This window comes from Lycorma delicatula, chromosome 8 (assembly GCF_047948215.1).
Source record: "Lycorma delicatula isolate Av1 chromosome 8, ASM4794821v1, whole genome shotgun sequence".
NCBI lineage: Eukaryota > Metazoa > Arthropoda > Insecta > Hemiptera > Fulgoridae > Lycorma > Lycorma delicatula.
The window spans coordinates 33,574,054-33,586,206 of NC_134462.1; the positions used below are offsets into that span (position 1 = coordinate 33,574,054).

At 29.5% G+C, this 12,153-nt stretch overlaps 1 protein-coding gene across 1 annotated transcript in view; it reads right to left on the minus strand.

Annotated features, from left to right (window-relative positions):
- LOC142329196 (otoferlin-like) overlaps window positions 1-12,153 on the minus strand; it is a 467,391-nt gene that overhangs the window by 194,610 nt on the left and 260,628 nt on the right. Inside the window, exon 2 of the mRNA XM_075373594.1 lies at window positions 7,696-7,754. Within this exon, the coding sequence (XP_075229709.1) occupies window positions 7,696-7,754 (59 nt within the window). The remainder of the gene's footprint in view (window positions 1-7,695; window positions 7,755-12,153) is intronic.

Here is a 12,153-nt window from a genome sequence, read left to right on the forward strand (position 1 = left end):
CGAAGAAAGTTTTTACAACTTTTAACCGGAGCAGCAAATAATTTTAGAATATTTTTTAAAGTTATTTTACATAGGTTTTAAAATAAATAAAGTTATAAAGATAAATATACTTAAATCGAAAAAGGGTTAAATTTTTAAGTTCTATTAGATATTGAGATAATTTAAAAACATACTTGTTTGGGTTTTTGTCTTTTCCTATAGATGTTATTACATCAAAAATATAAAATACTATTCCACTCACATATTCTTACAAAATGCATCCTGAGAATATAGAAGTAGAGTGATGAAGGAAGATTCACTGAACCGTTTATTATTCGCCGAGTTAGAAAGAAAGAGACGAAATAGCGAACCGTGTACTTAAACCTCTAGACACCAAAAGTTTGAGGATACATCATCTGAAGGAAAAATTCATCCAGAATTGTTTAATAGCGACATCTACAGAAATTAATTCAATGAACTTGATTTCAACTATTCCGTATTTAATTCTTAATTCTATTTTTTATTCTACAAGACGTTATTAGGGTGTTCAGAAAGTGACGCAACCTTAAAGAGAAAAGAGTAAGTTACAATAGTTGTTGAAAGTGACCTCCATTATGTAATTCACATAATTGAATACGACGTTGAAAGTTCTTAAACACATATTGTAACGTTTGTTTAGGAATTTCAGCGGTATTGTTCAATTTCGCTCTGCAATTCGGGAATGGTGTGAGTATGAGTTTTATAAGCAGCATCCTTAAAGTATCCTTACAAGAAAACGTCAGGAGGGAATTAATCAGGAGACCGATAAGGTCACAACACCTTCGAAATCACTTGTCCATGAAAACACTAATCCAAGAAAGTTATAGTGTTATTGGCTGTATGAGTATGTTATTGGATTGCAATGTTTTGCTGGAACCACGTACACTCTAACCGATCTGCAGGTATAGTGTTTACAAATTGTTACACCATCTATATGTAGCGCTCACTTTTCACTGTTCCGTGAAAGAATGTCACGAAGATTCATCCACGCAAAATTCCACAACACCCACTTTTTTTCCGTGCAGAGAGACTCATGCAGCTTATGTGGATTTTCCGTGAACCAAATGCGTGAATTCTGTGTGTTCACGTATCCATTAAGATAGAACATACCTCGTCAGACCAAAACCAGTAATCGAGTTCTTTCCCATCTGACGTTACGGATGACATGAATCACTGACAGAAAGCTACACTTTTCCAGTGTCTGTGGATAACAACTCGTGAACAACACGCATTCTATACGGATGCATTTTTTAAATACATGAGGAATGCCGTGTGGGTTCTACCAACAGAGAGACCAGACTGGCTACATAGGCGTCGCACAGACTTCGTGGGACTAACAGAACATGCAGCTTGAACGTTGATCATACTTTGATCAACTTTTGGTTCAACTGGTGTTAGCACTTTCGGTCGACCACTTTTTTCTGCATCTGCCACATTCCCTGCCTCTTAGAACTTGTACAACTGCTTGATGGAGGACTTCTTTGGTGAAACTACACCATACTTTTTTGTGAAGGGTCTGGGAATAACTGGCACATCTAATAATATATTGGGAGACAATGAAAATTCTTTGATGCATTGGGTTACCCATTTTCGTCAATTAAATCAGCAACAAAAGAAGGAAACATTCTTCCATAAGGTTGCATCACTTTTTGAACACTCTATATGATGGATCTTTCTCAGAAATTATGAGGATCGATTTTTTTTTACCATATTAAAATTTAATACCACACACACACACACACACACACACACACACACACACACACACACACACACACACACACACACACACACACACATACACACACACACCGTATTTCATGATATAATTGAGTTTCACTCAAAACTACAAAGCTATATCAGATTTACCCAGAATCTGGGATTTATGTATGATCAATTGCTTGATGTATACATCAAGCAAAAAAACTGAATTATTAAAAGTTGAATTATTTAAGTTGAACTTATTCTAAAATTTTTTAGCTGCCATAAATTAGATTATTTACAGGAATGGGTCTGAAGAGCGCTTCCCATAAAGGAAGTTGATTGTTGAAGGATAAGCCGGATCAATTATAATAAATTAATGCCGCCGGCTCTGCGATACCATCTCTATACATAATTCTATTGTCGGGTTTTAATTAATAGTATAGACAGTTGATGGATTAACAATCTGCAAGTAAAGCCGTTAGATGAACAAGGGATGCACCTCTCTGTAAGCTTTGAAATATATTAGGACATTATTTATTCCCTAGATATTGCGAAGTATCAAACGATGATTCCTAAATGAATCAAACGATTTATAAGAAGTCCATACTTCTTTAATAAACTACTTTTTTCAAAAGTCATTAAGAAAAAACTTTCTTTTAGTGACGAAAGAATAATTCAATTTTCAAGTTTTCTTTCAAGTGATGATTCGACGATATCAAGAATAAACGAGTATATAGTACAAAAATTAAACGATTTTTTTTTTCTTTAATTTTTTTGTTGTGTTAGCAAGTAATTAAAGAAATTTTTATTTATTATTTTCTCTTGAATAATAAATAAATCAGATCTCCGTGCCAGAATGATACAGATTTGGCCTTTCATTCGAAAGTCCCGGGTTCGAATCAGGCATGATATTTTTCATATGCTACAAGATTTATATTTCATATTCCAACAATACAAGATTCGAGGAGCTTATGTGATGAATTAATCATGAAAAATAAAAAACGTCGTATGCTAATAATCATAATTAAAATTATTTCGAGAAAAAGAATTACATTTAAGCTCTCAATATTTTTAATAATTTTCCTAATCGTAAATTTTCGTCTTTCTTTATCGTTGATAATTTTTCCAGATGGAGTAGTATATTACAATGGTGTAACTTGTTTTTTGAACGATTTTACATCTTTTGAATTGTTCTAATTTTAAAAACAGGGTATATTAGATACCATAATGACTGATAAGTGACCTTCTTTCTTTTACCTGTTTAGGTTCCGGTAATTACCTTTCAGATAATACTTCAGAGTATGAATGAGGATGATATGTATGAGTGTAAATGAAGTGTAGTCTTGTACATTCTCAGTTCGACCATTCCTGAGATGTGTGGTTAATTGAAACCCAACCACCAAAGAACATCGGTATCCACGATCTAGCTTTCAAATCCATGTAAAAATAACTGGCTTTACTAGCACTTGAACGCTGTAACTCTCGACTTTCCAAATCAGCTGATTTGGGAAGACGCGTTAACCACTAGACCAACCCGATGGGTTTGATAAGTGACCTGACAAGAGACAAAATAACTTCCAAAAATGACACAGGTCATTCTTAAAAAATAAGAAACATCCCATGCCAGGCTTACCAGCGAATTTGAGAAGCGATGTAGTTTCTCATTAACTTCCTCATTGAATAGGATGTGCTGCAGCAAATAATTATATATTATATTCATCGAACTGCGGGTGCTTGCTCAACCAGTAATTAACTTCAAACTGTACATTCAAGGGCTGAATGTATACAATTAACTCATCATTACTCACAAAATTAATTTCTGATTACTGCCTTTTGTAAACAAATGGTTTTAACATGCGTTACAGTCGTAAAAAAGAAAGTAGCGTAAAGTATAACGAATTTCTTTCTTCCGTCTTCCTGTTGAGAAAAATATATATATTCCAGTATTCCCTTCATTTTCTCGAAGTGCACCAGTTTTCCTTCTTTTGTCCATTTTCTTCTGATGATTTTTCTTCCTTCATTCACAAGAATCATTGCACTAAACTATTTCTATAAATTTTATTCAAAAAAATTACAATGAAATTGTAAACCGTACGGTAAGAGTCTCGCAGATATCATTTCTTCAACTAAAAAAACAAAAATTTCTGTAATATAAATAAAACTGATTTGAACAAAAACGATACTGATATCAAAAAAGGTAAGACACTACATTTCTGTTATCAGCATCTGTTATTAATTTAGAATTTTCTTTAAAAAAAATACGTGCTAAAATATTAGATGTAATATAATATAATAACTGTAGTAGAAAATACATATATAATAATAGATAATAAACAATATTTAATCGTTCCATATAATAAGCAAAAAAATAAAAATTTGTTACAAAACTCTTACCGGCACACGATTTAATTTATTAAACAATAATAATTATAAGAATTTTATTATTTATGTAAATTTGATATGTATTACACATAAATGTATAAATTCATGTATTAAGACATATTTAACATGTATTTTTTGAAAGAAAATTCTAAATTAATAACAGATTTTGATAATATAAATGTATTGTCTTACTTTTTTTGATATCAGTATCGTTTTATAAAAAATAGTTTTATTAATGTTACAGAAATTTTTGTTTTTTGAGCGGAAGAAATTACATCTGCGAGACTCTCACCGTACGGTTTACAATTTCAATGTAATTTTTTTTTGGATATCACTGCGTTTTGTTAGATTATTCTTTTTCTTTTTTTTTATGAACTACTGATTATTATTTTATGAATTTATAATTAAAATTTATTGCCTTAGAACAAATAAACTAAATTTCACGGCCAATTTTTCTGTTGATAGTCATATCGTTTACTTCATTTCATATTTTTCCTTTTTTAATAAAACTAGTATAATGACCTTTTCAAATCGAAAATCCGTGATGTAATATTGCACTTATTACTTTGAAAGTGTAACCCTCGATTTTTGTCGTTAAATTCGATTTTACCCATCGAATTATATCTGTTTTATTTATTCACTTTACAATAAAACTAATATAATCTCTTTTAAACTAATACTTTTATTTTTTCCTAAAAAAATGATGGGAATTAAAAAAATCGTTTCATCTTCAGTACTTTCATTTACTTAACAGCATTTAATATTAAAACAAGCTGTAGTATATTTTCTTTTAAATTTTATTATTTCAAGTACATTATCAAGTTTTTGTACGCTACCTAGTAGTATCAAGTACTGCTATCTAGCGACGCGATTCGTAAAGTCACTGTAAAAAATTAATAAAATGACATATTCGAGTCCCGCGGTTCATCAAATGGAAATAATCTTGTCCAACAAAATTCGAGGTATTTTTTGAAAGTATTCTTTATTACTAATCTAACTAAACTAAATATAATGTTTTCACGCTTATTTTTTCCCTCTTTTTAATTTTACTGGTAGGTTAGGTCAGGTTTAGAACTGTAAACGTAGTTCGTTGACTTCGTCGCCTCTTACCGACGAAGTTCTAACGAACTCCGTGATTCTATCCAAAATTTTATCCTTAGGTTTTGAAGTTCCTCAATTATATTTTACCTGTTTCTTTTACACGTTTTCAAACGTATATTATTTCCAAAGTTTTTTGAAAATTTGTTTATGTAGTATTTTTAGATTCATTCGGATCATGTGTCCAAGAAATTTTAATTTATTTTTCTAACTGCAGTTTCCAAATCTTTTTGGATTTTATAAATTTCCTTATTTGTTTTTAATCTGTATCCTTTTTCTGATTTTCTGAGACCGTAGATTCCCCGTAGGATTTACTTTCCATTTTAAAGATATTTCATCAGATTTTCTGTTTCAATTCCGTTAAAGTTACTGTTTTGACTACAGTATTATTATGCATCAATTTTTCGTTTATAAAAAGGTTCCTTTTATTCTAAATTCCTTTCGTTGCGAAATTTAATTTTTCTAATATGGATTTCCTGATTCCTAAAACTGCTATATCTTAAAATTTTTTTTTTGTATTTTTTAATCGATTAAAAGGAAAAGTCAAAATACATTTAAAAATAAGGAAATATAAAGTTCTTTTTTTTGTACAGTTACTTATTTTTATTACATTTAAAAAGTTGTTAAAACATGTTAAGATAAATTCTTGCAGTTTATAGATTGATGATAACATAGTAATATCTATCATAAGTATAATGGAGTAATAACTCTGTATTTTATGATTCTCTACTTAATATCACAAACATGGTCCTTGACATTTTTATATTTGGGAATAACCATAAACTGTTATTAGTTTAAGTAAATTATGTCAAGATTTACTAAAAGATTTAAAAATTTCAAATTTATTTGTTAGACGTAATTCATACAACAATTTATAAGGTTTTATAGATTCAACACATAATTTTAATTTCTTTTTCAATTTTTATTCTTAACTAGGCTTAATAAAATATTTGTTTTGATAATTCAGATTACCGTACTTAAAAATCTAAGCATTTTTAAAGATTCTTATAGCTAGTTTTCAATACAACATGCTTTTAAAATTTTAGTGATAAAAGCTTTTTTACCTATATGTTTTTTTATTGGACCTAGAAAAGGCATTCGATAACGTAGACTGGAATAAAATGTTCAGCATTTTAAAAAAATTAGGGTTCAAATACAGAGATAGAAGAACAACTGCTAACATGTACAGGAACCAAACAGCAACAGTAATAATTGAAGAACATAAGAAAGAAGCCGTAATAAGAAAGGGAGTCCGACAAGGATGTTCCCTATCTCCGTTACTGTTTAATCTTTACATGGAACTAGCAGTTAATGATGTTAAAAACAATTTAGATTCGGAGTAACAGTACAAGGTGAAAAGATAAAGATGCTACGATTTGCTGATGATATAGTAATTCTAGCCGAGAGTAAAAAGGATTTAGAGGAATCAATGAACGGCATAGATGAAGTCCTACGCAAGAACTATCGCATGAAAATAAACAAGAACAAAACAAAAGTAATGAAATGTAGTAGAAATAACAAAGATGGACCGCTGAATGTGAAAATAGAAGGAGAAAAGATTATGGAGGTAGAAGAATTTTGTTATTTGGGAAGTAGAATTACTAAAGATGGACGAAGCAGGAGCGATATAAAATGCCGAATAGCACAAGCGAAACGAGCCTTCAGTAAGAAATATAATTTGTTTACATCAAAAATTATTTAAATGTCAGGAAACGATTTTTGAAAGTATATGTTTGGAGTGTCGCTTTATATGGAAGTGAAACTCGGACGACCGGAGTACCTGAGAAGAAAAGATTAGAAGCTTTTGAAATGTGGTGCTATAGGAGAATGTTAAAAATCAGATGGGTGGATAAAGTGACAAATGAAGAGGTATTGCGGCAAATAGATGAAGAAAGAAGCATTTGGAAAAATATAGTTAAAAGAAGAGACAGACTTATAGGCCACATACTAAGGCATCCTGGAATAGTCGCTTTAATATTGGAAGGACAGGTAGAAGGAAAAAAATGTGTAGGCAGGCCACGTTTGGAATATGTAAAACAAATTGTTAGGGATGTAGGATGTAGAGGGTATACTGAAATGAAACGACTATCACTAGAAAGGGAATCTTGGAGAGCTGCATCAAACCAGTCAAATGACTGAAGACAAAAAAAAAAAGTTTTTTTTTAAAAGAGATTTTTCTTAATCTTTTTTTTTCAGTTATGTATTTATTTTTTTAATTGAAATAAATTTATTTATTTACATAAATTACTGACTATTTTAAAGAATGTGTTATTTTACCGCTATCGTTACTGAGAAAAGAAGCTAATTTTTATAACCAGATAGTTTTGTTACCCATACCTACTAGATGAGTTATGAGTGTCGTCATTTTTACTCGTGTTACTCAACTGTAATGTCAATATAATAACTAGAGTAAAAAAAAAATAATCGTTCAAAGTTAACAGTTTCATATATACTTCTAACCACAGAGGAAAAAATAATGATTAATTCTTTTACCTGATCCACAACAACTAATTCTCCTTTATCTTCAAGAGTTCTAGTCGAATGAGATACTCCTGAAACAAGCACAATTAAAATATTTTGTTATTTTAGAAAGAGACTTAATTTTATTTAGTATTTAAAAATTGATAAAATATTCTATTAGTACGGTATTTTAAGATAATTTACAATTTTATAGATATATATATAATGGGGGTCTCGAAGAAAGAAAGAATTTCAGGACAAGTCCTAAAAGTGATGATAAAAAAAACGTTTAAATAACCATTGGTCTGAAAAAGCTTCGTTTTTAAATTTCAGCATGCGGAAAATTTCCTTCTGTTTTCTGCTCCCAGCTAAAATTAAAACATACTGAAATAAGAGGTAAATTTGATAGTTTGATATCTTTTTTTTTGATTTTAAAAATTGAATAAAACAGGTACTCTAGTAATATTTGAGAAAAGTATTGTAAAATATAAAAAAATTGGGTTCTTAAAACACAATTATTATTTAGGTTTGACATATATAGTAGCTTGCATAAATCGTCAGTAAATAGATCAAATATTACAAAAAAATTTGCAGAGCATGTAATTCTGAGAAAATTGATATAAGTATCGATAATTGAATATGAAGGGTTTAAAATATTTAATTAATATGTTGAGTGATCTACCAATTCAGTACGGATGAATGCGGACTATTCGACCTCCGGGTTTTGAGACCTGATTGGGTTCTCCATCAAAGATTTAGAGGGACGTCTTCCGGGAAAAATTTTTATGGAAACTTCAGGAGCCGTCCAGAGAGGATCGAGGTTTAAAAATGGCCTATTTAACGTCTCATATTTAAATTATTATTAAACCGTGTTTAATTATCTGTTGTTTTTTTTATTATTATTTTAATCTTTAGGTTCTCCATAAAATATATGGGGGGCATCTTTCGAAAAAAATTTCAATTAAAGCATCTGAGGGCCCTCCAGAAGGGGTTGAAATTTGTTTAAATGTCTGAAATAAATACCTAGGCTTAAAATCCCCACCAAATATTTTTGCAGGATTTTTATAGCCAGATTTTTTTTGTTACACTCGAGGCTCCCATACTCAAGTTGAGGCATTCGGGTAAAATTAATTTTTAAGAAAACAATCTTTAGTGGATATAATAAATTTAAAAAAAAAAGTTTTAAAACTGTTTAAAAAATACAAAGATAGTCAGTCATAATTCTAAATAAACGAAGTTGTAAATTTTTAGGAAGGTGTGAAAATTTTTTGCTAATTTTTTTTCAAGAAATATTAAAGACGCTATTCTAAAAAATACGATTTTTACTTTTTAAATGCAATGGGTAACTTGTAAGATGACTTAAATTTAAAATAATTTAGTTTTTCTTATTTTTAAAATTAAAAAAAAAAAATATTTTTTTTGCCATAGATCATTAAAGTGGGATGAACAAAAAATTTTTGTATTAGTATGAAGACTTTTTATTTAGAAAATATTGATGAAAAACCTCAATTAAATCCTTTTTTGAAGCGAGAAATGGCTTAAAAATAGAATAATATAGAGTCATTTTTTGAGAACGGGGATGAATATTAAATAAAAATATTTGATAAATTGTGATCTTGATAAAAAAACGTCAACTTTTGTAATAAAACTTTTTTTTTGCTAAAGTAACTCAATAAAGATTTCAAACATCATTTCAATCAAAAAACCCCCACCTTTTTTCCATTTTTTTCAAAAATTTAATACATTCTTCTCCCCGCGAAGGTTGTAACTGCCTAGTAAATTTGAAAAAAATCTGTGAACGGGGTCCCGAGTAATAAGGCCTAATACCTATGTGCATATGATACACACAAACGTCTATCTCACAAAAATAAAGATTTAGACTTGGGAGCATTGAAATAATATTTTTTTCACAGATTATTTACAATACATTTAAATTAATTTTTTTTGGTAATTTTTTTTATATCTCCTTAAGGCACAAAATTAAAAAAAAGCGTAGTTCTATTCAACAAGACCGACTTTTCGTTAATTTGACTTTAATATTCTTTTTTAATTTGGTTTAATCGGTAAAAAGACTAATTTTTTTACATTTATTTTTAACCTATTTATATTCTTTCCCGTTATCGTTTTAGCTGCTTTAACAGCATATATCGCTATAGCTGGGAAAGTAAAAATTAGGGTACGTTAAAAAACAAAGAAAAAGCGAGTTGTATTATTTACTCGCTATAATAATTTTGAAGAAGCTTTTATTTTACATAAAATCGATTGAATGTTTTCATAAAACTAAGTACTGCGTATAAGTAAAGTGGGTAAGGAGGAATTTTATTTTACTATAATATCGTTTCTTTTGTATGTAACCCTTAACCTTTTTATACCGCACTAAAAATACTTTTTTAAGTATATCCTAACATAATAAAAGCACAATAGACCACATAAAATTAATTTTAACACAGAGAATTTAAAAACTTTAAAAAATTTTACAACGTAAAGAACAAAAAATAGTTCAAATATTCTAAAATGAAACATTAAATTGACGTATTGAAATATTCATAACAGAAAAGTATTTACTAATTTAAAAAAAAATACTATCTTTTTTAAATGAGGAAATTATTTTTGTTATAAGATTTTTCCTTACAGATACTTTACACACACACTACTCTGATTTATATATCAGAGTATATATATATCAGAGTAGTCAAAAGTGTGGAAACTTTAAAACCGTTTCATGTAGAATACTGTAACTTTCAGGATAAGGAAAACCAGGGAGACCTAAATCTGCAACAAATAACAAATCGTTAGAGCTTATGCAAGAATTTATTGAGAATCCTTATAACTTGACTTGAACAGTAGCACGAGAGATTGTAACATTAGCCAGAGTTCAGCGATTCGAATACTAAAAAGTGAAATTTCAAACTCTTCAAAATTCAGGAGTTATGATGATCAGTATTGTGCAGATTCTAATTTATTAAACAACATAGATTTTAGTGTAAATCGCCATTTTTGTCGATACTGGACTGATATTAATCCACACTGGTATCGTGAGGCACATGCACAGCATCCAGTCAAAGTAAATGTACAGGCAAGTACTGTTGGTGAACGATTGATAAGGCCTATATTTATTGATGGAAATTTAAACTCAGTAATATGCGAGGCTTCACTTCTCAACCATATCATTCCAAACATTCAAAAGGTTGTTGGCCCCAACTTTCAAAATATTTGGTTTCAACAAGATGGTGCCCCGCCTCATTTCGGTTTTCAGGTACGTGAAATTTTAAACGCATTTTTACCTGGAAGATGGTTTGGCCGAAGGGGTCAAATATAATGACCAGCGAGATCACCCGAATTGTCACCATTGTATTACTTTCTATAGGACCACTTAAAAACTATTGTTTATCATAATAAGCCCCAAGATATCGATGATTTACAAAATAAAATTCGAGAATCAGCCCAAAATACCACTCGGGAATCATTAAATAATGCAGTATCATCCTTTTACTACTGACTGGCACACTTTCAAACTACAGAAAAAGGACATTTCAAACATTTATTAAAATGAAATATAAGTGAATAAGAAAATGTTATGCTTAATAAATAATCCTTTTTTTTTTAATTTATTCAATAATATCCATTTAATCTAATTTTTATAAATTATTTATTTGCGAAAACAGTTCCTTAAATTATCAAAGTAATTTTTTTCAAAATGCTAACATTATCCTGCCGCTATTTTGGGTACAGACATCGTACCAACTCTTTATTTTATCATTTTTCTTGTCTTAAAGGGACCTTTAAAATGATTATCCCACAAACGGATATAAAATATTTAAGTTACAACCTTGAGCCGTGAGCTACCCTCCCAGAAGGGGTTGAAATACTATTTCTCATCAAAATGTAAAGTATTTAACAGATACCATATCCTGAAAGTTACAGTATATGGAACGGTTTTAAAGTTGTTGAGGATAATGGTGTATATAATAATAACACAATAATGTATCCATACTTTTGACTCACTCTGATATATATATTTATATATGTAATGAGTGAGTGTGTGTGTGTGTGTGTGTGTGAATTATGTATAAGTACTTGTGTCATGGAAAGGAATACAATCACAGAAAAATTGCTACAAAGTATACTAAAATAATATATAAATATATGTTTTTTTTTTTCAAATATTCTGTTAACTATTTAAAAGCCATGTCTTCTAGATAAAATTAGAAAATGATTTTGTGTCTATATAAAAAATTACAAGGTTGTTTATAAGACGATTATGGTTATTTGTAACTGAAAAAATCTGATGTAATCAGCTGTGGATCCACATGACTTCCTTGTACGCCTATTAAATTATATATACACCTACTTTTTACAATCAGAGGTTAATAATTATTAAATCAGTATATATAAAAATACAGTATCCACTTGGTAATTGGAAACTCTATTTTTCGGAAATTAAGTCGGATTCGAACCGATGTGCCACACGATCTTCCACTTGTAAGATCC